The sequence below is a fragment of the Desmodus rotundus genome, chromosome 10 (assembly GCF_022682495.2).
Source record: "Desmodus rotundus isolate HL8 chromosome 10, HLdesRot8A.1, whole genome shotgun sequence".
Lineage (NCBI taxonomy): Eukaryota > Metazoa > Chordata > Mammalia > Chiroptera > Phyllostomidae > Desmodus > Desmodus rotundus.
The window spans coordinates 6,409,403-6,437,134 of NC_071396.1; the positions used below are offsets into that span (position 1 = coordinate 6,409,403).

Here is a 27,732-nt window from a genome sequence, read left to right on the forward strand (position 1 = left end):
CACTTCCTGATAAAAACCAAGAGCAGGACAATTTCTGTTTAATTGTGGTTGCTTCTGAGGAACAGAGAACTTTCCAGATTTTAATATTAGTGCTCTTTTGAAAATGGTGCGGATTTGTATATTAGCCTTTGAAAATCGAATTAATATATTTTTTACATCTTGGGTGATACGGTGAGTAATCTGAGCTGCTGTTCATACATGCTTCTGAGTGCTGAACACCTAGGCACATGGACTTGGCCCTGAACAGGATCTTTCACGGTGTCTGGGTGCCCTTGTTTTATGGTGTCAGGTCAGACACTTAGCCATAGTTGAATGTAGTTTATTTTCTCATGGTATAATATTTAGAGCGTTCAAGAGCATGTTAAGTAAAATGAATGCGTACACAGTGTCTACATAAATGTAAATTTATTCATAATCAAGAGCAGAATATTTTCTATGGCATTTATCAAAGCAAATATCCTTATATAGGTATTGCTATAAAATGAAGAGTGTGTTTAAAACAAATAGGGACAATCTCATGTTTATATTCAGTTATTTTCAGATGTGCTATTAAACTTAAAAAAGATTACATTTCATCAAAAAACAAAAGGGACTACTGCGTATAAATTCCACAGTAATATCAAGGTCTTTAAAAAGACCTTTGTATAAAAGTGCTATTTTGCATGAAAAAAATTGCTATGGTCTGTCCAAAGAAACCTCTAAAGTGTGTTGATTCTAAGGTTTTATTAGTGATTGTTTGCTTGAGATAGAAGAGTAATGTAAACCAGAATATAGTAACAAACGAGAATATCTGGGGGTCATTTGAACCTTCATTTAAAAAAATAAGACCTAAATTTTCACACTGTGCATTGTTTTCAAATGAATACAAGCTCCTTGGGGAAATAACCTTATTAATCCAAGCATTTTAGAGAAAGCCCTCAACAATCATGACTTGCTACAAATAATAAAAAAGAAATAATTTCTGATAATTCTAAATTAGATTTGGGAAAGCCTACTGACTCAGATTGGTATGCTATCATTTTTGCATAATATAAAATAAATGTAGGTATTAGATCAACATCATTCACATTCAGGATGTGAAGTGAGTTTTCAGTGTGAATAGCAGCAATACATGAGTTTTGGGGGGTTTTTTTTGTTTTTTTTTTTGAGGGAGGGAGAGAAGATGGGACGAAGAGAAGCAGCAAGGGACAGGGAAAGCGATAAAGGCAAAGAGAACTTACCCCCAGCTTGATAAGATATTTAGTACCAGGCAAGAGGTGTTGCAGTCTGTGACCCTCAAACAGCTCCGTACTGTTGTAGACGACATCCCAAACTGTAAAATCATGCAGATGATTGGAAATATATAACATGTAGCGTTCCAGAATTCCATTTACTTTCCTTGGTTGTTTCCACCTAGGAGTGGAAAAATATAGCATTATCATCATCTTTCATTCAAGTCAAGCCTGAAGTGTGCTCAGTTTTTATAGGACACATATGAACTTGAATTTGTGCCGCAGTAAAACTACACACTGAAAGCCCAAAAGGGCTTCACTTTAAAAAAAGAAACTTGAGTAGTTATGAAATGTCTATTCTGAATGGTTTAAGGAAAACAAGACGTAGTGCCTGTTCTCTAGTTACTTACAAGTTTTATTAGCTAATCATACAAGAATGTGTGAGTGAGCACTTGACTTTGAACTGAAGCCATAGAGCAATAATTGGGATCAGTCAAACATCTGAGCGCTTCTGAGAAACGGGAAGGGGAGAGAATAACGTAATTGTCTTGGGAGAAGGAAGTGTCCTAACAGCTAGCACGCAACTACAGAATGCAGAGAAGTCGTGGGGAGGGAGGGTGGCAGGAGGGAAGTAAGACTTCTTGAATGAGGAGACACAGGACCTAGACACGTGACTGTGTAGTTAATAGACAGGTTGGGCCCGGTAGGAAAGGTGGAGGGTATTCCCCCGAGTGTTACAGTGTGTCTGTGGGAAAGAATAGGCAAGTCATGGAATAGACAGAAATTGGTAAATGGAGAAATACTTAGAATTCTAACTGGGATATCTTCTGGGGTAAAAAATGTGGGATTGGTTGGCTTAGGGGAAAAAGGAAAGCCGATGGGTGAGTTCAGATTCGGAACAATGGGATATGAATAATGTTTTTTCTGCTTGAATAAGTATTTAGCCCAAACTCTTCTTTCATAGATGAGAAAACTGGGGCCAAGAGAGATAAATAAAAACAAGTATTAACTGGTGATGAGAGTGTTTTTATCGGTAGTGCAATACAGCCAGTACCTCTTGTATTAGAAGACAGATAAAAATCACTAAGTCAAAAATAATCTGAACATGCCTATATGTGAACCTTTGTGACAAAGGAAAAGGAACAAGAAGGTCCCAGTTTATCCTCAAAAAGAAAATGCATATGTGCAGCCTGTAATTCCACATTATTACAAATAACGCCTCGCCCCTAAAAAGCCGAGGCAGACATGAAAGTGGTCAGTTTCCCCCGTGTGGGAGTTTGCACCGAAGCTGTGTACAAATGCAGCTCGGCCTGATTGCACAGAGACAGAATGGAAATTAAGCTGGCGAGTGATAATCAAAGGCTCCCAGAACCACTGAACTAATCACTCCCATGCATTTAATCACAATAAAATTAATTCTGTGTCACAAACCTTTCCCTTGATTGAACTCGCTGGGATTCTTGCGTGAACCCCTGTGTGACAGAAACAGTGTTCCTACTTACTGTACGTGTATAGTTCTAGGATCCAGGATGGTCAGCGTCGGGGGATCCACGTCCTCTGGTGGCAGCTGCGCCGTGTGCAGTGTGGCCAGGGAGCTGTTTGTACATCCCGCGTGTGTGCACGCACTCAGTAGAAACTGGTGGGGCGTAAATACTGCCAAATCTAGGGCACACAGGAAACAAGAATTTATTTACAATTATGCATTTTATTCCAGAGCGTTCACTCCTCCTCCACGTTCCTACTTAGAACTGTTCAAGGGAAGCTGAAAATAAGAATCAATAGCCATCAAAATCAATACCAATAGTCTGCTTCATCCCCTACATACACTATGGGTATTTTTAAATAGACAACTATCAGTCAAACTCATCATTTAACCTTTTCATTTTAACAATTTGACTGTTTTCTTGAATGTCCCTGACCAGGTAAATCGGTTTCTGAGTTTAGAGTTAGCTCCATGGCTCTGTTAAAAAATAAATGAGACATTCAAATTATTTTTAAAGCATATTTGAAGACAACAGGAGTTGCTTTTGCAATTCAAATACATAGCTTGTAATAATGCCTTTGAGCTTGTAATTCCTTTTGCTGAATTCCTTTCTTCCTTCTGCACCTGGCCAGCTATTACTTGACCTTGAAGCTGTCCAGGCTCAGGGCAAATGCCTGTTTCTTTCTTAAGATGTCCCTAACACATTCCGTCGTGACCTCTGGCACAAGTTGGAGCTCTCCCCCTCCCTTCCCCCTCCTACGGTGCTGGCACACATCTGCGGCACAATGATCTGTTTATATGGCTACGTATTCGGTCCATCAGAGTGAACTCTGTAAGGGAAGGAATGGTGCTAGACTCGTTCTGCATCCTCAGTATCTAGCACAGTGCCTGGCACATTGTCAGTTTTGAATATAAGCATTAGGAAAATCTGCAGTTCACTAATTCAGAGCTCAAGAGTTCCTTTGCCAAGGTACTCAGTTATTTTGCTGAATGAATCTACCCAAAGTTCTGTGAACTTTAACATTGGTTGTGCTTTTTGTACTTGTATGAATACCTAAACATAATTCTCAAACAGCAATGCTTCATTAAATAAAAAAAATAACAAAAACAAGAGAGGGAGGTACACCAAAATGTTAACGGTGGTCTCTCAGAGTGACAACACAGGGATGATTTAAATTTTTTATGATGTATACTTTCAAATTTTCTAAGACATACATGTGTATCACAGATGGAGACAAGACAGCCACAGGTTCCCAGTACAAATTCATCACTGAAGAAAACGCAGTCCCAGCCTCCCAGGCACCTGCCACAGCAACTACATCACGCTTCGCCTTCCCTCAGTGACGTCAGCACTGGCTCAGTTTCCTCTTCAATCACACTCCCTGTTTTTGGCAACTCCAGCATCCTCAGTAATGACTCATCCCTGAATCTGGCCTCCCTTTCATTCCCTCGAATGTACTGTCCTTCGTCGGGACTGCGTTTTTCAACATCCAGCATAGTTACACCCACCACTTGGCCATCTCTGGAACCGTTTCCAAGATTCTTCATTTAAAATCTCCCCTCTCCAACCGCAGACCCGTGACCTTCCACCTCGTCCATTTGTCACGTTCATGCAACCTCTCCTGCTACCACCTGTGTCCAGGCTGTTCTTTCCAGAGTGTTCACACCACTTGATGTTCCCCTCTGTGATCTCCATCACGCGTTTCAAAGCCCCACTCCCTAGGTCTCTGAAGTTCTTCATCTCCGCGACACTCTTTTCGATCAGCTGCCTCAATCCCAAACTCTAGATAAATATCATCATCTTATCTCCCTAGTACTCCTCCTATCTGTCAGATGGGACTGGGAGACGTTGCTGCACAGGCTGAAGACTCTACTATGCTTTTAGGTTTTCTCATTTGAACTGGACCCTCGGCACTTCTCAGCAGTTACTGTCTTGTCTCCTTGTTCCTTCCTTCATTGTATTGGTCTTTTGCTATTTTTGTCTCCTTCCATGGTTTGGCCAGTTCTCTGGAGGAATGGAGTAGGGTCTCCAATGGAAGCCCTCAGGTCAAGCTCCCTCTGAACTCCTATCATATTTGGTATCAGCGCCATGGGGGACCAGATCGATATGGTTTCTTCCTGCTCTTCCCTGTCCCTGACCCCATGCCTTTCCCTCATTTAAATTCTCCTCTAAATTTCCCTTAATCAAATTATGAAGTCAGAATTTACCTATAAAATAGGCATGATGTAAGGAACAGAATGTGACTGGTCAGAAAGTAGAAAGAGCAAGAGAACCTTCTGGACCGAGCCATTAAGACAATGAAGAGGACTCGGGGTTTAGATTTAATGTTTAGGAGAAACACAAAGTGCACAGATCTTCCCTCCCCAACCTCGGATTTCCCAGATGGACGGACTAAAGAAAGAAGGGGACAGAAATGCATATGGTCTGGGGAAGTGGGACCCTGATGCCTGTTTCCAAGGTAAAGTTCCAGGTTGGGGACAGAACCCAGCAAAAGATGACTTTGGTGTGTGCCGGCCAGCAGGCAGGCAGGGTGCCAGAAAACACCGCGGTGATTTTAATTACCAGAGTGTGATCTGGGAGCAACCAGGATCCCTGCTGCATCTGAGGGGGTGACGTCAGGAGGGCTCTCTGTGCACAGAGGAGGAGGTGTCCTGGATAGGTGGCCACACGCCCAATGCCAAGAAGCCATCTAAGCCCCTGGAAGCTCTCACACCTTCAGGGGGCGGAGGGATCCCAAGGGTGACTGTGGGGAGTGATGGCAGACATTCAGCCAAGTTACAGAAATAAAGACACAGACATTCATGGACACAGAGGTGTCGGTGTATCTGTTATTGACTGAGATTTGTAAATGCTTCATGCTCACCTCACACTTGATTCAGGTTTATGAAAACCACGCAGCCAAGACTTTCAAACCTGTACGCGATTAAAACTGACTTCCCATTGGTTGTTTGTTTGTTTAAGATAAATTAAATCACAAAATAATCACTCTATCTGGTTTGGGAAATCCAGTGCCTTTGCTACAATGGGAATTGAGGATTTTCTTGGGATTCTTGAAAACTATCAACTCAATAGTCCAAAGAAAGCCAGTCTGATTAAATAGCTTTTTTGACTTCCAAGTCATTTTTATGCCTGCACTGTCCACCCCGAAGTGGATTATTCTTAGTGTATTTCCATAACAAGATGAAGTGTCACTTGTGTCCTTTGAATAATGAGGCATGGAGAAAAGAAGGGAACAGAACATGGCACGATGCATGTTAGAGGGGGCCACACAGGTGGCCGGGTGGGGAAATCCTTGGGAAAATGGGAGGAGGTGGTGAGGAATCTAGACAAGAAGAGAGGGGGCCAAATCAGGTGGGGCAGGGAGGTAGCTTTGTGAAAAAGCACAATCAAAATGGTAGATTATTTTTTTAAGAACTTGAAACAGTGAGAAAGAAGGTCCCAGGGAAAGCAGGACTAAGGCGTTGTTCAGGGGCGAAGCCCCAAACAAACAGCAGTTTCAAATTTAAAACCAGAAGGAACAGAGGACTAACTCCCCCGCCCTAACTGCAGCTGATTTGGTGATACGTCTCCAAATCCAGATGTGACCAGGCCCTTCAAGGGCAATGTCATGCATCAGTGGATCCCAGCCACTGCAGGCGGGTACACACCCCCGAGTGGAGTCCATGGTGGGTGGGGGAACCCAGAACACACCAGGCCGCTGTGTGTCAGAGCCCCCAGCAACACTGTCTTGTTGTCCATTCGCCTGATTGCGTCATTTGCATAAGATCAAACACAGAGAATTTTGAACGAGGAGAAAAACAGATCGGTCCAATAGGTAGCAGAAACGGATCCCCGAGCGCCGCACGGAAATGCCCCCCAGGGCATGGAAACCTCACCTATTACTGTCAGGCAAACTATAATTTACAATACTGGCCATGAATTATATGCTATTTTACAATTGATTTCATGCTGCTGTTCAGAGAATTTCATTGATCTCAGTTTATAAAAGGAACCAATAAGTAGGCAATGATTTTCTTTTAGCTCCTGGTGTAAACTGAGGAATTTTTATTGTCTTGCTGGTGCCTCCCGTTAGAAAACTGCAAAGCAGGTCTTGCTTCTTGATTATCTAATGCATGTTATCCAGTAGTTTTTCTAACAACTTCCAAGTAAAAACTAGAGCTTCTTCTCTCTGCTCCCGTCATCCTTCCCCCAAATTGTCACCTGGATGTTTAAAACCGTTGGAACAATTTAGGTCAGTACTGACCATGTCTCCTCTGGCATTAGGCATTCCAACTGGAGAATCACTTCCAGGTCATGCATCAGTGAGAACAGGACTTGGACGGCCGACCTGCGACGTGATGTGTTTTCCACGGAAGTCTGCAGGGCAACGCACTATGCCAGGCTGCATTCCTCTCTGCCGTTGGGCAGCCCTTGCCTCCCAGCGGCTTGCTCAGCCTTTTGGGTCCAGAAAAGTCAGATTCTGACCTTATAATTAATAAAACAGAGGCTTTCCTTAGCCTGAACACCATCGCTCTTCTGTTCCTCATAGAAACCTTAACTTGTAACCTGATTCCCTTTTGGCCAGATGAGCAATTACCCATCACCAACATCCAGTTCTGTTCTTTCCAACTAACTTGCCCTGGTGTGTGTGTATGTATACACACACACACACACATATATTTATTTACTTATTTATTTATATTTATTTATATAGTTTGGGTGTACACCCAAACTCATTTTCTATTTTCACTAACAATGTTTTACACCTCATCAGAAAGAGCCACACACGCCCCTTTCATGAAAACCCTTTTCAAAGTTTCTGTTACTCACGGAGCATCTCCCGATCCTCCCAAATGTCTGCATAGTTTATACTCTATTTAGTTGCCTTTCTAAGCAAACACATGCCCCTGTAAGTGTCCTTGCCCCAGCCACGCATCCATGTGGGGGGACCAGCTCCCCGAGAATGAGAACACACAGTCTCCCAGGCTCCCCCTTATGACTCCTCACCCTCTGGTCCACTGATGATGGAATAGTGAAGACTGGGTCACAGTGAGAAGTCTAACTGTATGCAAACAAAGATCTAGTTCCCCTATCAGAATAGGAGGTGGTGACATGTGGTGGCATGGGGTGGGGGAGCCCGGCCCGCTAGGAGTTGACAGTCACTGGTATGGAGGAACAAAATAGGGACTGTCACTGTCACTCGTGATAACGAGGATGAATGTTTCTTCCTTCTCTTTTCTTTGGTGGCTGGGGAGGACAGAAGGCTTCCATGACAACTCCTTAGGCAGCAGTGCTCTCCGCCAGCTGTCTTCCAGCCTGGGTACCTGAGCACCCCCAATGCTCAATTTACAGTAAATTATAGTATATTGAGCCCAAGATTGTTTTATTTTCTTGGTTACTTTTATAATAATACACCCCTAGAGCAGTACCATTCCTCTTTCCCATTCTCCCTACACACACCCCCGCTCCCATGCCATCTACTTTGCTTATGGAATATGATAGAATCAGGGAGTCAGTAATAGGCTTTTGACTTTTATAAATGTGTACAACTCACAAACCAAAGAGAGAGAATGTTTCTTAACAAATTTTAGTCATACAACTTAGCTAAATATTTCATGCAAAACTACAGGTTTTCCCCCACCCTAAATTTAGGTGCATATTTGCTACTATCATATTCTCTAATAACCTTAGGAGTCAGTTACTATATTGCAACATAATACTCAATTTATGTGACATATTGTTAATCAACAGAAGTTAATGAGAGATAATGAGAATAAGTGTCTACCTGTGGCAGGGAAAGAATAAATTTATCAATGGGCATTCCACAAAATACTACGGTAAAGGTAAAAAGTTGTTAATTCCACAAAAATAATAGCTTTAACACTGACTACCTACTATTTCGCTAGTGCTATTAAGTACATTTTGTTCTTTCTCATTGAGGTCTCAGAAGAACTGTGCAACAGGTGCTGTTATTGCCCACGCACAGGGAACAGGGTCCAGCCACAGAGGTCAGCTCTGTCGGGCCCAAATCAATGCCCCCCCGAGTTCGCTCAGAGCACAGCGCCAGAGGACACCAGCCACGACTGCCCACGGGCAGATGACTCTTTCTTCATGAAAGCGGACTCTTCCCAGATCACACCCGCCCACTGTCAGCTTATAGAGTGTGACCTGAGAGTGGTTTTTCATGCAGGCCTATCGTCCATCCTTAAATATTAATTTAATGCTTATTCCAACCTAGCCTATACTGGACACTGTATATAAGAGAGAAGTAATGAGTACCTGTCTTCAAAACCCAGTATCTCTCTTTTGGGTGGCAAGACAGACTCATTTCTCCTTTGGCAAACTTTGCATGCTGCCCTAGACACACATCTAACACCACCTCCTACAAGGAAGCCTTCTCAGACTCCTCTAGCTTGAATGAATCCCTCTTTTGTGCTTAAGCGGCATAATTTTATCCCTATGATAGTACATAATACAGATTTACTGTATTATTATGGGCACTATTATTTCCCTAACACAAACTCTTGGAAGTGGTATTTCGAAGTCAAAGAGGAGTCATCTGGGGCCCTGGCAAGGAACAGATGGAGTATTGAAATGCGCTGACTCCAAGCACGCATGAGAAAACCTATGTGGCTCCCCAGAAACGCCCGAGGACTGCGGCGGCAGAGAGCATTCAGCACTAGTTGGGGGCAAGGAACACATGAAGTATGAGTATCAGAACTAAAGAGACACATTTGTATTTTCAGATTAATGAGATCTGGGAAGACGTGAGATAAACCTACTCATGCCCACCCACCTATCTACGAGTATCTATCTTTCCATCCATCTGTCCATCTGTCCGTCATCCATCAATCTATATCACCTTTGAGGTACAATCAATGGGAGCTCACTGCACAGAGGCTTGGGTTTTGGGACTCTGTGTTTTTTAGGTGGACAATGTCTTTAATGCACAGATTCAGGAGAGGAAAGTGAAAATCAGCAATTTACAGGTGAGAAGAGACAGGAGAAGCAGATTTCTTTTTTAAAATATGTATCATTCTTCCTTAGTCCTCTTAAAACTGTTCAAAAGAAACAAAATACAAGAAACAAAAGCCAAAACAAAATAGATTAATATGCGGTCATTGACTTGGTTGGGGGAGGGGAGGAGGATGGGGACCAGGGGAGGCAAGGGAGAGAAGGGATCAGCAAAGACGGGTTCTGGTTTAGTCTTGATTTTGGTTAATATAAGTGAATCACTGAGGTTTCAGGCTTCACTTTCTTCCTTTGTTAAAAGAATAGTGTGTTATTTGTAACATCTCTACTTATAATTGCTATGAAGAGAAAATAAGCCTGTCATGAAAACGTTTTATAAAGGACCGTGCATTACACAGGTAAGAGATAACGATTTTAAACCATTATCAAAACACAGCAGATGCTGATTCTTTTGTTTAGATGTAGCTTCACTAATTAATGCTCATAAACACAGTGAATAATACTCATATACTTTTAAAATATACTTTATCATGTAATTACCTAAAGTCCAAGGCATTTTCTTTCAGTTAAATCCAAAACACATGGTTGAATTCATATTTAAAAAAGCATATTTACTTCACTTAATATACATATTCAGAAATAGCTTTTTGCCATTTATTTATTTATTCACTGCGCAAATACTTGCTGGGCATGTGCTACGTATTTTATACGCTGCGATGTAGCAGATAACAAGATGTAGACAAAATGGTTTCTTTTGAATTGAACACTGCTCTGGGTTATGCCTTCCAAACATGAGAGGTACTGAGCTTTACCTGGTATAGGTATTTAGTACATAACCATGATTCCAAGCCACTTTAACTCACATTTCTTGTGATATAAAATAGTAAATGATTTGAGAAGAATATTTGTGCAAAATTACAAATTATAGCATATCTCCTATGATGGGGACTGAACTACTATTGATAAAAAGAACTAATTTATGGAGGAGCTCAAATTTCACTGATTAACAACAATTTACACGGAGGATGTTAGCACCAAACTACTTACAGACACAAAATTGAAGATAATGTATTAGCATTGATATTTTGCTGTGAGCTCCCCAAATGCTCACATTTTCAGGATTTCTATAGATGCTGAATTTGAGAAATGTCTGCTCAAAAGTTTGTGGAAGTTCAGTTTACACTACAGGTATGTAGCTTTATGGAAAACATTGATTTGATTTATATTTTCAAAACCAAGTTTATCTTTATAGTAGTGATTCAGTGAGAGGAAAATCTTTTAATATTATCTATATAGTCTTTTTGACACCTAGAGTTCTAACCTAATAGAATTTATGGCCTGTATCATCTTGATTTTTGCATAATAGAGCTACACAAGTGGCAGAAAGTGACTTTCTAATCTTCCCACATGAAATAGATATTCAAATATTTGCAAATTTGGTAATATTTCCCTAGGAGTTGCTGGACTGATATATATTTCCACCATAGGGTGGAAAAAATGGAGAGAGGGTAATACAAGTATATCGTCTTTGCAAAATAGCCTTTAAAAGTTGGGGTATAGGAAACGAACTTCCCTAAACTCTATTGGAATTTTTTTTTTGATTCAATTCTTTTTCTACCATTCTAGGTTTGAATGTAACTGGGAAGTATAGTGAACAGGGAATGATATTTTTCAATCAACAAGCAGGAAGGCCTTGTCTACATCCTAAGTCATTCACTAACACCCATCTGAAGTGTTTCACTCATGGTAAAGTAACTATTTTATGTTTAAATATGTACCAGTATTTTGGTGGTGATTACAGAGAATTTAATTATACCACTTCTGTAAATGCTAAAAACAATTGATCAATTCTTGCAAACTTGAATATAATGAGCCATATTTGTAGACATGGGATGGCACCTCTCACGGGTTTTGCACAAATTAAGTGCTTATGAGTCTTGCCCTAGTCTTTGTTCATGGTACAATACAGAGAAGTAGGAAGCAATATTCACCCAATGGATGTCAAGCACTGGGGCACATGTCACTTCTCTGTCACCAATCAACTTGGACCTGGCTGTCAGCCCCAGACAAACTACTTGGTCCTGAACTTCCTTCTGAATACCAGTTGGTATTCTGGCCTGTTCTCCACATAATGTTTAGTTTTCTTGTGAATGAAAACATTGATTCCTTCAGTCCTTCACTCTGAAAACAATCTTTATTGTTTTCCTACCATGTGCATGTGCCTTTCCAGGTATTCAGGATAGAGGAGGAGGAACCTAATGAACAAAAAAACCAATGAGCAAAATAAAACCAGAGGCATGGAAACAAGGAACAGACTGACAGTGACCAGAGGGGAGGATGGAAGGAGTTAAGGGAGGAAGGAAGGGAAAGGGTTCAGTCAAAGAACAGGTGTCAGTGACCCATAGACGTGGACAACAGGGTGAGGACAGACTGTGGGGATGGAGGGTGGGCACAGCAGGGGAGAGCAATGAGAGAAAACTGGGACAATTGTATAGAACAATTTTTAAAAAGAACATGAAAGATACAGTGCCTAGCCTTAAGGTACTTACTCACAGTCTAGTGCAAAAGACAACCAAGTTGACCAAGCATTCTAGTAAAGGATGCTCAGTAACGGGAGAGGTGGGAACACACAGAGGAAAACTGAAGGCCACACATGTCCTATTGCACCAGATTAGTCCTCAGATGCCAATCTATTGCCCCAGCCTCAGAATACACAATACAGGTATATGAACAGTAGGGGTGTGTCTAAGTTAATGAATGAAAGAACCACAAATCAGCATTCTTAAAAATATTTTGTTCTAATATTCTTCAGGCATTATTGCCCCAGAGGCACAAACAAATGTTTAAGTTTTACTACCTTGGTACACAGTTGTATATAATCATTGCCAAGAATACCTACTGCCAAGGCTGAAGTACATCCCTACGAAATCCGTATGTTGAACCCCAGGACCTCAGAATGTGGCTGTATTTGGAGACAGGGTTTTCAAAGAGGTGATGAAGTTAAAATGGGGCCTTTTGTGTGGGTCCTACTCCAATGTGTCCTTATAAGAACAGGAGAGTTGGACACACAAGAAGGACACCAGGGATGTGCGTCAGAGAAGGAAGACATGTGAGGAAAGAGCCAGAAGGCGGCCATCTGCACGCCACGGAGAGAAGCCTCAGGAGAAACCAAACTTGCTGACACCTTGATCTTGAACTTCTAGCCTCCAAGACTGTGAGAAAATAAATTCCTGTTACTTAAGCCGCCCGAGCTGATATTTTCTTTTTCATGGCAGCTCTTGCAAACGACCATTTCTGTGAGTGGATTAAAAGGAGACATTATTCTTTCGTGTGCATGGTTAATTGAAATGAGGAAGACAGAAGGTCATACAGCAGGAAGACATAAAATCCTGGTTTACAGGTGTCACTGTTCACTACTGACTTTGGAGAAATGGCTCCTCTTTCTTCTCAACGCCACCCTCTGCAGAACTATCGCTTCCTGCTTTATCTCCTCAGTGGATGAGCGCACAATGCTAGTTCCCATGTAAAATCAGCAGGCTTGCTGTAAACTTAAAAAATTAAAGCTGGCATTTGAACGAGACACTTTAATGGACATGTTGTCTTTAACAATACATTGATGAGGCGATAAAGATATAAATGTATTAATATTTTGACACCACTGAATACAATAATGTCATGGAATTTCCCATAATTCTTTAAACTTATCTAGTTGAGATTTGTGGTTTGGGAGTCAGAAAATTATTAGAGCACCAAAATTCTAGTCTTAGAGACAGCATTAACTGACCTCATGAATACAGGCAAATCAATTTAATTTTCTGAATCTCTATTTTTTTAATCTACCAAATGAAAATAAAATTGTTTAACTGTTTTATGCCACTGTGTGACTTAAAGGCTCATAGAAGCTGGTACATGGGTAAATATTTTTGGAAGAGTAAGTTATAAAGAAAATCAAAATATTTATGTTCTTGGGGGTGAGAAAAATCTAAGATTTTCTATCTAAGGAAGAAATGATGAAGGATAATGCTGTAGATTTGACTAAAAGTTTAAGCAAAATGACTTAACTTAAAAACCACCATATACAAAGTAAAAAAAAAATACAAATGACATAAATAGGTAATACACATTCCATGAAAATGGTAAGCATCTTTAATAGATACTAAAAATATTTTTAAAAAACAGGAAGACTATATCACTGCAAATAGCACAAAAATACCTGGGGAATTTTAAAGAATTAAAAATGTACACATGAGAATGTTATATAACAGGATGTTGAAATTGTAGTGTACCTTATAACAGAGAAAAATTACAAATAAGCCAAATACTGTAGTGATTTGCTTGCATGTATTGTGCAATATTTTAAATAGCATGCATCCACTTAAAGCATGATTTAGAACATAATTCAGTGGGTTGGTAGCGCCACCCCTATTACAGAGTGGCAAAGGCTATAAAACAGACCGACCCAGACTGGATTCGAATGTCTGTGTACTGACAGCCTCAGCGGAAGACCAGCAGAGAGGACACACATAGGCCAAAATGTCATTAGGGATCGTCTCTGGGGGGTGAAAACTGGATGACGTTTACTTACTTCTTTCTAAGTTTCCTTAGTTTACACTTTACCATTTTGTAATAATTTTATTTTTACAATTTTATTGTTCTTGACATTGAATGTATAATACATTAATATGTACAAACAGTACAAAAATCTAAAAGATTCTAAGGAGCTTACATGAAAATTAAGTCTCTCTTTATCCTGGTTGTCCAATTACCCTGTTCCCTTCCAGGAGGTTAGCCATTATTACATGTTTATGGGCGCCTCCAGAAATAGTCTAAATATATAACCAAATATGCAATGTCACCAGAGTACAAATATACTTTTTTGCATGATTACTTCATGATATACTTGAGGTTGCCACCCTATAGGGGAAGATCTGCTTGCTCTGGTAAATCACCACATAATATTCCAGTGCCCACATATTATTCCAGTGCAATATTAATTATTAGCCATAAGATGTTTAACTAGTCTTCTACGGATATTCATGAGACATTTTCATGGATATTAAAATATGTTATATTACTTACATCATATTATATATGTTTATATATGGCCCAAAAGCAGGAACTTTGGAACAATCTTGAGCACAATAAAATGTTGAAGTCTACAAACGTTTGAGAAGGTCTATTTGTTACTTTTTTGGTTGCTTTTATTAATGTTATACAGCTGCTAGATTTAAACCAGCTGTCAATTTATAGCTTAGGACTAATGGTCCATGAGGTTTATCACTCTATCTTCAGAAATCTGTGCCTAAAAAGTATAGTAAGTGACATTTTTGAACATGTATGTTGAATAAACACAAATGAGTAGAGATAGGGCATGCGAGTTACTTAGACTTCAGCTACAAAGCTGATACCGTGGGTGTAATGCATCACTAATAGTATTAGGAAGGCTATGAAATTATGTGCTGGTGCAGATGACAAAAATCAAGAAATGAATGCCCTTCTGTCAACACAAAAATAGTAGAGGAATATTCTAAAACTTTGTTTCTTACTCTGGAGTGGAAGCCCTACCCTGACAGATTCAAGTGTTTCAAAAAATGGAAGAAAATAAATCAACAAAATAGAGATGCAATTTTTAGAAAACAGATAAAATTTCATGGGCATTCTCAAAGGAAGGACCCAGGCAGACAGCAGCGCTGGATGATTTCCAAGGAAATAGGTTTATAAACTGTGCTCATAAAGACGTACATGCAAGGCTGAGGCTTTACCAGGAATAAGGTTCTAATATTTGTAAATCTAACAAACAAGGTACACTGGGTTAGTTCTCCAGCTCATAATAACTGCCTCAGGAGCTATATTTTTCTTTCCACTCTTTCTTCTTCCAGAACCCAGATCCTGCCTCTTTTACCCCAAAGCTGTGCATAAGGTCCAAGATGAACTGATCGGTGTCCTTCCTCACTATATTCTGATCTGGAACTGGGAAGTTTCCCAGACAGAAGGGCATGAATTCAGAGCTGCTGCTGACCATATTCTCCAGTCTATGCAGAAAGCCCACAAGTTAAAAAACAGAATGGATACCATTTTTTTAAAAACTGAAAGATATATTAGTTGGATTTTTAACACTTGCAATTGAAACACTCCTGACTAATGAATATATTTACTTTGTAAAACCAAGAGTGATTAATAACCATTGCTTCTGAATCATTCAAAATTTTTTCCATGGAAAAAAACAAATATATTATAAAAGGCATTTACAAGTTAAGATAGCTATCCAGTACTTGGGTGAATGAAGAAAATAAATTTTCATTCCAATTTCATTATTGAGCCAAATCTTTACTAAAAGAAATAACCTGAGCTTTCCTGAACATTACTTCTTTTTAATTTTAATTTTTTAATCTATGACACAGAGGTGCTATTTTAGAAATAATTTATAAAAATATCAAGGGAATTTTACCATTTAGGCAACTGAAGGATTTATGCAGACTCACTAAAAACAATAAAAAACACCAACAAAACTTAGATATGCGGAAAGAGTACTTTGAATTTAATCTCTGCCTCTTTTTTCTTCTTACATGTTCAGTATGACAATTCACTGAGTATCCCTGGTGAGTGCATACTGAGCACTTCACTGTATCATTTACAGCATTAGAGGTTTTAATCCCTCTCTGCCTTTACTTTTGGAGAAAGGACAACCTAATAATCTGAGAATGTAAGTTCTGTTAATAGAGGCATTCTCCTATAGTTTGCGGAATTTTCTGAATCGGATAGAAAGACAACGTGTTTCCAGATGTGGGTTTATAACGAGGTCACCAGACTACTCCATAAGTGAAGCCCCTCCAAAAAATACAGTTTTAGGCTTAGTATCTGCAACAAGGTTAATGGAAATCTGTACCAAGGGTAAATACTTTAGCAGACTGTGTCATCAGGAAATATTTAAACACCATTTAAAAGGATTTAAAATAAGTAGATTTTATTTTACACTGACTGATGCACAGAAATGTAACACAATAGAGCTGTTAACAAATAAGCCTGATGCTCTTCCCTCCCATCCTTTTGCCATCTGCACTGTTAAGTCCAATTAGCTTCTTGCATTTAGTTCTAACCTACCTGTCCTTTCACCCAAGGAATAGGGACGACAACTGTCTAGGAGCCCCTATGACTATTTCAAAGTAGCCATACTTCAATCATTGATTAATACAATGATTAGCTCAAACCACCTCAATACTAAAAATCCTGCAATGGTTCTCCTTTGCCTCAGAACAACGTGAAACACCTGGTCACACCTGTAGCCCCCTTGATAACCTGACTCCCACCTTGCCTCTCACTGCTCTGGACCACTTACCCAGGGTGCTAAGTCACGTGAAACTGTGGCCACTGTGTTCTCATGGGAAGCACATTCACAGTGATGTGCCCTTGGTGATTCCACCCTGGGCCTTAGGCTGCCTGCTTTAGAGTCGGAAACTCTAACGCTTGCAAATTCACTTCCTCAGTGATACTTTCTCTTCCAGGCTAATTACCGCTTCTCTGTTCTCACACCTGTTACATACATTACCACTGATTGGACAGCATTACATTTAATTGTATCTATTTCTATTTAAGCAATCAAAGTGGAAAAGATTTGAGGGCAAATGGCAATATCTGAATCTTATATGTAACTCTCAACCTCTGATGTAGTGACAAGTACATAGTAGCTGCCCAACAAACATTCTTGAATTAAATTAAATATTTAATTTAGAGGTATGCCTGAAGAGGATTTTTTTGATTTAAAAATCTATATGATGATATACCAAATAGATGTTTTCACATTTTTCAGGTAGATACTCAGACAAGGAGTTGCCAGATCACATGAGAGCTCTAAGTCTTAATTTTTTGAGGAATCTCCTTACCGTTCAACAATAATTGTTGTATTTCTGCAATTAAAAGCATTTATGTGTTGATTATGTGCTATTTTAATGAAAGAGTTGTGAGCACTATGCTAACCATTTTACATGCATTATCACAATTCCCACATGGAGTCTTCGAAGTAGATACTGTTATTTCCATTTTGCCAGGACAGCAAGGCTTAGCCAAGTCATACCTGGGAGAGTCTACGCCCTGAGCCTGTTGCAGGAAGCCTTCTAAAAATGGCTCCCAATGACTCACCCTTGTACAAATCCCCTCCTTTGGGGGTGGGTGGACCCTGTGACCATGACCAGATAACATTCCATGACGGTCTGACCTCATATGAAAAAAGAGATGATGCTGACCTGTGCCCAATCTAATGATGAGGCCCTTCAAAATCAGATTCTGCAGATGGTAGTGGGAGAAGTCAGAGAGACTGAAAGCACAGAGGGGATCTGACGCAAGAGAGGTTCCGCTTTGCTGAGATGGAGGGAGCCATGGACCGCTGTTTGTGCCCGTATATGAAAAACAACTCAAAGTGAAACAAATACCTAGATATAAAACCTGAAACAATAAATTACATAGAAGAAAACAGAGGGTCTAAACTTACGAACCTTGGTCTTAGAGAGGATTTTATGAATATGACCCCGAAGGCAAGGGAAGTAAAGACAAACATAAACGGACGAGACTGTATCAAACTAAAAAGCTTCTGCACAGCAAAAGAAACCGCCAACAAAGCAAATAGGCAACCAACCAAATGGGAGAAGACATTTGCAAACAACAGCTCTGAAAAAGGTTTAATACCAAAAATGCCTTGTCTTCTCTAACAGTTTTTAAGTATTTGAAGGAATTTTTACAGTGCTATTAATCACAGCATCAAATATACAGTTTTAAGTTGAATTGTATCTTTCCAAAATGCATATTTTGAAATCCCAGCCCCCAGTACTCAGAAAATGACCTTATTTGAAAGTAGGGTCTCACAGTTGTAATTTGTTCAGAGGATGTCACTAGGGTGGGCCCTCACCCAATGTGACATGTGTCCTTATAGAAAGGGCAAGTATAGATGCATGCAGCTCACAAGGAGAAAGCCACATGAAGAGGAGGCAGAGGCTGATGGGACGATGTGTCCACAAGCCCCCGAACACCAAAGGTTGCCAGCAGAAGTGAGGAAAGAGGCATAAGACAGGCCCTTTCTCACAGCCCACCCCACCAACACACTGAGGGGGGTCCTGGCCTCCAGAATGGGGAGACAACTTTCTCTTGTCTAATCCCCCCAGTTTGTGATACTTTGTTATGGTAGCCAAAGCAAACTAATGCAAGTAATTTAACAAAAAAATATTGCCACCTATTGGATAATGAAATGAAAAATTCTAAGAAGCTACAGGAACATCCTACCTCATTAAAACTGTTTACCACATTTAGCATATTAATTACTTCTGAATTATGCATTGGTATTTGTTGTCATTTACTGTAAAATATTAATTCACTAATTCTCAGTGTTTCCTCAATTTAATTCAATTCATTCCAACTCATTCCAGTAAGAGCATGTGAGATGCCAATTGGGTCCTTTTCCCTATATCACATACTACAAAGATAATACAAATAAAGTACATGGTCACTGTACTCAATGCGCTTACATTCATAAACTCAATCAAAATTTATCCCCTTGAAATAAGTGAACATTGCAAGATAGAATATATTCAAGGGATAAATTTGTAGGACATAACATAAAAGATTCTATGAATCAAAGGAAGATGTGGAAATGGAGGCCTATGGTCAAGTATGTGTAGTGTTTTGATGGCGGTGCACAACACTGCAGGTGTGGAGAACACCACAGCTGATCCTGGCTAGAAGGAAATGAGGAAGGTGGGCAGCCCGGATCAAGATCAGGGCAAACTAGAAGTATTAATAGCTAAATGCCATCATCAGATTCCTGAAACAGTCATTCTTCATATCAATTTTATCATCTATATTAAAATTGGGGAAAATATTGTAAAAATTCTGCTTACTGATATCCAAAGTATAGAGAATTTAAAAGATAAAAAGACCTCTGCACAGGAAAAAAAAATGACACAGTAGAATGCCAGTACTTGGGAGACAATAACTGTTAACACTGGTGTGTCATATATGTGTATAAACACATTCAAGTATATGTGCACATTGATACATACACACATTTGACTAGACTCATGCATTACATATTGTCTGTAAAAAATATTTGTTTTTAACATCTTTCCACATTATTAAACATCCTTCTACAGCCTCATAATCTATATGGCTGCACACACAATGTTCCATTCTTGGACATTTAGACTATTTTTTTGCTGGTATACCCAGGCCAGTGATGTTATGTATTAAGTTGTCACTTCACAGATAATGCCTTTCCATAATTATTTTTTGGACTTAAAGAAGGAGGAAGATGTTGCACTTTACAAATATTCCAGCGACTTTCTGGGAGGCGGGAACACTGACCTAAAGTAGTATGAGAGCAAGTTTCTGGATGCCAGAAGGCTCAGGACACAGCGGCGTTTCCCTAACGCACTCTCCTGCCTACACCCTGCAGAAGAAGCCAGGGCAAAAAGAGAACAAACTATTTGATTCTACGCACATTCAGGGCAAATTCGACAAAAGTAATCTATGCTGCTAATAATCGGGAAAGCAGTCACCCAAGTCAGGAAACAAGACTTGAGAGACAGAACAGGGGCCCCTGGGGTGCTGATACAGTTCTGTTTCTTGATTTGGGTGCTGATTCCATGAATGTGTTCAGTTTATGTGTCACAAAGCTGCCTATTTAAGATATGTTTGCTTTGGAGAATGAACTTAAAACTCAATTAAGAAGTTTTAAAAAATAAATGAAATACAATGACTGCTCTCAAAATGTTCAAAATAGCAGAAGCCTCTATTCGGAAAGCCCTCCATAAAAGGATACATTACACCTTTTTTCAGGATTGAACTCTACCACATTTCTAAAGGGACATTATTCCCTTCTCCCTCTGACATCCCTTCAAGCGTAGTGTCCTTTCCTACCACTTAAGAGAGTGATATTCATCAATTAGGTTAACGGATCACAGGTAATGTCTGGGTACAGATCTTAACATCTAAGTTACACATATTTAACTTCTCCACGTCCTGGTGCACAACAGAAGCATCTTGGACGAGGAATGACACTCGGTCATATTGTTTACAGTTAAGCACAACTGACATTTATGCATTCAATACAAAGTATTTCACTTCACTTGACCCTTGGCTACTAAGTGAACATGGCTCTTTAGAACAATGCAGCCACACTGTTTATCAACCCAAGGATCTGGTATGCAGCTAAACCCCGACCAAATCTTCTCGAGTCTGGTCACAAATTTGGTAACTGGGTAACTTGGCTTTGGAAGGCTCTAGGTTCATTTCATAGTTTAGGCTTTTCCCCTTGTCTCCTCAAGGTTCCTTAGACTTTGTAATAATTTAATGCTATACCTCTATGACATGAAAGGGCACAGTATGACTTGGTTTGTAATAGAGAGGCAGAGTGACTCATAGATGAAATCACTGCCTTCCCTGAAAACCCTCACGTAGTCTGCCTTATTAATACTCGGCCTTACAGAATGGAGCACAGGCATGCCAATGGTATTCCCTGCAGGATCATTACTTTATGTAAGAGGGGTAATTTAGATGCACTGCGTGGTGGTACTCAAACATCCAAAATTAAAGGAACTATCAAGGTTAAAGTGTGGCTTTGTTTTGCTAAGGAAGGATCTTTTGGAACCTATCAGTATGAATGAATATAATTTAGCTCAAATTTGCAGAGTGTCAATCAGCTTCCTCATAATGCTTGGTTAGAAGTTCCTAACCTTTAAATGTTGTTTTATTGTGCCATTGGCAATACAGCTTCTTTTACAATAAACTTCTCATCATAAGACTTCAGTGTTTTGAAGGCTCAAGATGAACATTTCTATTTCACTGTTTATAGGTGATTCTGTTTGACCTTGGCAAATAAGACAAAAACAGGTTTTAGCACTTTTGGTTGTTTAAAGATATACTTACTGTCTATCTGACTTTAAGAGACATTTATCTTCTTTCCCTCTCTCCTTCCCGTCTCTCAGTCTCTGTCTTTCTTACACACACACACACACACACACACACAGGTGCATGCACACATGTACTTGTTACACTGCTATCATCCTTGTCTTAATGCTTCAGTCTTAGAAACAGAAGCACAGGCGCTGAAAGCCTCCATGGGAAGATGCTCTCCATGGTGCTGAAAGTGGCTGGGCACTCTAATTCAATCCTTAACACTGCTGTGGATTAAATGATGCACTTGAAAAACACACCTGTTTTACAGTTTGGGGTCAGATTTGTGTGTGTGTTTTAATTAGAGTCCCTATTGACCTTCTCCACCACTTTGGGGTTCGAGTAGTTGCAAGTAGTAATGTCTTAGGTTGGGCTAACCAAAACCAATTTGTTTATTAAAAAAAAGAAAGAAAGAAAAACTGTCAGAGGGATCATGACACTAACTGGAACATTACCAGTCCGTACAACTCATGGAAACCTCCTTGTCAGGCTCATAGAGTACTTCTACAATTACCCCTATTCTTGCTATCCTTGTTTCTAAAAACGTTGTAAGCTTCTCTGAAACATCCCACAAACTTCTTAAAGATTGCTAGTTTCTGCTAGGGTGCTCATTTAAATGAGAATGATCTGGTTGGCTACAGTTTGGATAGTCATCATCAATCAGAATGCTATCTAGCCTGAACTTTGAAGCAATCCCAGTATCTTGAACAGACAAAAGGTTATTTTTTTTCTATCTATTTATTAACATCCTGTATACACATATCTTAAGTGGCCCACAATAGCTCTGCTAGTGATATCAATATAGGTCCTTCAATCTTTCGATAATGTTTTTAATCATAAGCTTTAAGGCAATTGTTTTCACTTCAAAATTCTTAAAAATCTGTTATGGGACAGAAATAAGAGATTAATGGAGATCTTGCAAAAAAAGATAAATGGCACCACCAGAATACCACAAAACTGGGGAAAAATTAATTGAACCTATACTTTTGATAAATATTTATTTTTTGCAGAAGAAAAATGCATACTAGTTTAGGCTGTCATTATACTAACCTACATCCTATTTTTCATATTATTAGTAATACATAATGTGGTAGTTTATATTCAAAAATAAAACTAGAATGTATATACCTCATGTATTTATCCAGAAATACACCAAGGTTACTATGGTTACGAAAAATCCATTACCTTTGAATACAGAATGAAAAAGTTTGACTTAAAGTGTGTGCTATTTATTATAGTGAACATCAACAGCCTTCGGGAGGTTCTCTAACTGGATTCATTTTTCAGTGTCATCACTGACCCACCATGCTACTAGCTTATGGCCTATGCGAGGCAGAAAATCTGAACTGTATGCATTTTTAAATATATGTTGCACTAACTCAAGGTGCAGCAATGCCTTTGACTTTTAATGCTTCATATTGAAGAGAAAGAAGAAAAAACTTCGTACCACCTAGATGCCCAGTGGCTTCTGAATCGACCTGCATTTACCTTCACCCAGGTCCACCATGGCAGCAAGAACCACTTCCAACATGTAACAGAAAGATGTGGGCTCTACGTGAAACACAGAAAAGGAAGCTACAAATAAATGAAGTTGGAGTATGAGAAAAGATGTTGGCCCTTTGAACATTGAGGAGGGGACCATAAGCCAAGTTATCAAGGAAATTTTGATAGTATGTATAGAAGGTAAAGAATTATAAATAGTGCAGATGATTGTGATATGAAAAACAGGAAAAATGGGATGTGAAATGTAGCTCTTGATGAAGTTTTCAAATTATTCCTCCCTTCATTAAGTTTTTGCTCATCAAGACTATGATCAGATAAATTAAGGTAAAATATAAATGGCTAATAATCATGCAGAAAAGTATTCAGTGTAACTAGTAGTTAAACATGTAAATAAAAATAAATTTCCACCTGTAAAATGATAAAAAAAATGTAAGAATATAACATTCATTGCTGATGAACTTTCCTAGGAAACAATGCAAAAATGTGTATCAATTATTCTTTAAAAGTTCACTGCCTTTGATTAACTGTTGCTCTTTCAGGAATCTAGCAAACAAAGATATATGTACAACAATATTTATCACAATGTATTTAACAGAGATAAATTAGAAACGTTTGAATCATTTAAGTGATCTAGTGCATTAATGTACTTTCATAAAACTGAATATGATGTTATCATTAACAATATTTCAAAATATTTTAGAAAGATGCTTAATGATGCAGTATATAGTCATAAAAAGGGAACACACAAGTACTCATATTGGAGTATGATGGCTCACTTAGTAAAAAATGAAGAAAGTACTAGAAGGAAGATCAAATATTAAGAGTTTCCATCGGTATGGTAGGATGATCAGGTATTAAATATCTGTAGGATTTAAATCATTTTCAACAAGCATTTATTACTTTTTATAATCATTATCATTTTTCTGCTAATCTAATAGACTGCATCTTCCATTCAATCTTTTTATGAACTGACATTTCCGCCCTGCCAAAGCCCACCTTCCAGGCCCTCAAACTGTCACTATTGCCCATAGCACCAGCCGTCCTGTTTGGAAGTTCAACCCACAGGCCATTGCACGCAGAGAAGACAGCGGGGCACACGTGTCCTGACACAAACGCAAGCCGTGAGAGTCAAGAGCATCACCAACACATGCCATAACAAAACACGGCACGGGTTCAGAGTCAAGAGCATCACCAACACATGCCACAACAAAACACGGCACGGTTCAGAACGCCTACAGAGGCTGAAGCCTCTCCGCAGGGCCAGGGCCCCTTCCTGCACCAGCTCTCTCCTGGCCCATTCAGAAGAATCCCTTTTCCACTCTGCCTCCCCTGTGACTCCTAGTGAACAAGGATGCTTTGAAGACACTCAGGACCTGAATTTAGTACATATCACAGGCATAACTGACATGTGTTTCCCAAAGTCTACATGTTTGAGGCCTTCAATTCCAATGTGAGTCTATGTAGAGGTAGGGCTTTTAGAGAGATGGTTAAGTGAGGTCATAAGGGTAGAGCACTAATCCAATAGGACCAGTGTCCTTAGGAGAAGAAGACACGCCAGCAGTGTGTGCCAGGGGAAAGGCCACCTGAGGACACGGTGAGAAGGCAGCTGTCTGCAAGCCGAGGAGAGGGGCCTCAGGAGAGACCGAACCTGCCAACACCCTGATCTCAGAGTTCTTGTCTCCAGAACTGCGAGAAAAAAATGTCTTTAGTTGAAGCCACCCCATCTGTATTTTTTGTTATGGCAGCCTTAGAATATTAATACAGGGGCCTTGTGGCCTGCAATCAGCTTCCTGTCTCCCTTTCAGAGCTATTATCAGGAAAGATAAAAATAATATATGTTCAATAAGAAGAATGTATCAAGATTAAAATGTGCACCTTGGTGCGGCCAAACAGACCCAGGTTCACATAGGTTTCTCTAGGTCCTGACCAGAATCTCTTGGCCTCTTTTGGCCTCAGGTTTACTAGCCGCAATGTTAGATCCACCCCAATAACTTTGAACCCCATCATAATGTCCGTGGCTTTGTTTCTCTCCTTAGTGACCAACACAGCAGTCCCAACTTGCTTGGTGTGTTTAGCCAACTGGGGATGAGAGCAATAGGAAATATAGTTGTTTGTGAGAGGCCAAGAGGTCTATAGGGGGGGAAAAAAAAAACTGAGTGACTAGGAGACATAATTTCTAAAAACTGACAAAAGAAGGAAAACCACTAAAGAACCTATTCCCATTGTAGCTAGAGAAGATGGCTGTGAGCACTATGAAAACATTGCACTTTCTCTACTCTGTATTTGGGGCACCTGTTGCCCTAACCCACTGTGATCATAATAGCAGTGATCTTTCATTGCAGACACTGCAGTCACGTGATTCTTTTGATGACTCAAACAAAATACAGACTCAGTACCGTTTTGTATGTAGTCTTGGAAATCAGTGTGAATTCTGGCCCCTTCTCCTCCCCACATTGCTCTTTTTGTGGGTTTGCCCAGTGTCCCCTCACGGCATTCTACACATTTTGGAAACATTCAAGGCCCACAGGTTGAGATCTGCCATCCGCTGTGCCACCACCCTGTGGAGTGCATCAGACTGGGGATGACCCAGGAAGGGATCCTAAGTTTCTTTCCAGCTACCTTCTTCACAATCTTTTCTCTATCGCCCTTTCTTTCTCACCTTGCTGCTGTTGCCAACAACTCCCCTTTAGTAGTTTTTGTTCCCAGCAGTCACCTGACTTCATCTGTTCATTTATCCAACACTGTTTCTGCTGTACCCACTCTGCGATGGGCCCTGGACTTGCAGTCACAGATAAGACAGGTATGGCTGCCTCCCTATGACCCTTACGGTTTAGCAGGGAAAATGGAAAAGCAAACAAGCCACCTTACTCGAGACCATGCAAACCAAAAGAGGCAGGCTCGAAGGCACTCAGTGTGCACACAGGGGTACCTAACTCATACCTGGCAGTCAGGGAAGCCTTCTCAGGGGAAATGGTCATACGGGCCACACGTATGATAATACATGTAGGCCCTAAAGACAGGCCTTCTGTATTAATGATTAATCCATGGACAAAGTTCATTCCATGCTATGTTTTCATTTTTTCTAAAGTAATTTCTGTGGTCTACAATTTTTAGTTGAAATAATGCCTTCAGATATTGTCAGGGCATGATTAATCTGTTCTTTTAGTTTCTCACATAAACTCTGCATTCAACAGGAAATAATAATTATCATTCTTTTTACTAATGGCTAAAACCCTAGTAAAAAGAACATGCTAGGTGTTTTACATATACTAGCTCTGGGTCTTTGGAAAATCTTGAAAATTGTAGTTATTTTCGTTATACAGGCTCAGAAACCAAGTCTCAGAGACATTAAGTAGGCTGTTGAAGGCCACACCCCCTTCATCAATGCCAGAACGTTTGAGTTGGTATCCAAGTCTACTCTTCACAGACTATGTGACCTTAAGGAAGTTCCTGCATCTTCAGACACCTCAATTTCCTCATTTGTAAAATGGGGGCAATGACCGGGGGCAATGGGGGCCCTGTAGAATAAGCATTACAGAATTCTATCCAACCACAAGGGATAAAATATAAAAGCAACTGCTCTTGTCCTTTGAAGGTTCTCAGACCGGTCAGGACACAAAACTGTAAACCCTGAGAGGGCAGTTGGGCGAATGCTGTTGCCCCGCCCACCAGCATCTGTGTGTGTCCCCATGAAATCACAAGCCCCAAGAAAGAGGGGAGGGGCGATGTCCAACTGAGTCCCTGCTACAGCCTTGTACCTGGTGTTGACGTGAAGGAATGAATACACACATAATTCATCCTGTCTCTTGTTCTAACTGGCGGAGACCTTTTATGAAGAATTTAATATCTCTAAGGCTGTTTCTTTAAATCACTCAATATTTGGCTGATGGTGTCTCACCTGACAGTCAGATACAGTGTATAAAATACTATGAAATATATAACCACATAATTAACATACAAATGTTATTATTATATATTATATCACGTATATGAACCATAGAAATATATTGTTGCTGACTCAGCAACAGAGACACAGAGGGGCAGGGATCTGGACTGGAGCTAGGAGGGAAAGATAAAAGGGGTATATAGTGGAGCTAGTTGGTTTGTGGCTGTTCAGCATCTGACCTGTCATACTCTCTCGTTTCTATGAGTTTTCGGAGCTCTCCTTTGAGGGGCTCCCCTATTGTGTGTGGTTTTCAATACCTGACAACATAACACAATATAAGCCTCTTGTGTTTCACAAGGTTTCAATGACTGATTTTCCTTAAGTGTCCTTATACTTTATACTCTGAGCTGGGCATCTCTACTAAGTTCCTTCCCAAATGGTCTAAAATTCAGAGATCACTGAGTCTAACTTCTGAGTCTTAAGAAGAGCCCACATTCTTGTGGACTTTAAGGGAGTTAACACACATGATAGGGGAATTGTCTGAAGTGACGTCACTGACTCAATGGCATTTCTAGGGACCACGTGGGTCCCAGCTTCAGTCCTACGACCAGTGGAGGCAGAGGAGTCCTAGGCTTAGCCCTCTGTGTTGCTGTAGCTCCAAGGCCCCATCTGCCCCTGAGCAAAGGTGTATCAGCAGCAGGACCTGAGTAGGGTGTGACTGTATCTCCAGCAGAGAAAGCTCAGCAAGACAGCCTCAGGG

The 27,732-nt window shown here is 40.0% G+C and overlaps 1 protein-coding gene across 1 annotated transcript in view; it reads right to left on the reverse strand.

The window, feature by feature from the left end:
- USH2A (usherin) overlaps nt 1–27,732 on the reverse strand; it is a 499,855-nt gene that overhangs the window by 240,951 nt on the left and 231,172 nt on the right. Inside the window, exons 33-34 of the mRNA XM_053912470.1 lie at nt 2,714–2,873; nt 1,221–1,392 (exon numbers count right to left, since the gene is read on the reverse strand). Of these exons, the coding sequence (XP_053768445.1) occupies nt 1,221–1,392; nt 2,714–2,873 (332 nt within the window). The remainder of the gene's footprint in view (nt 1–1,220; nt 1,393–2,713; nt 2,874–27,732) is intronic.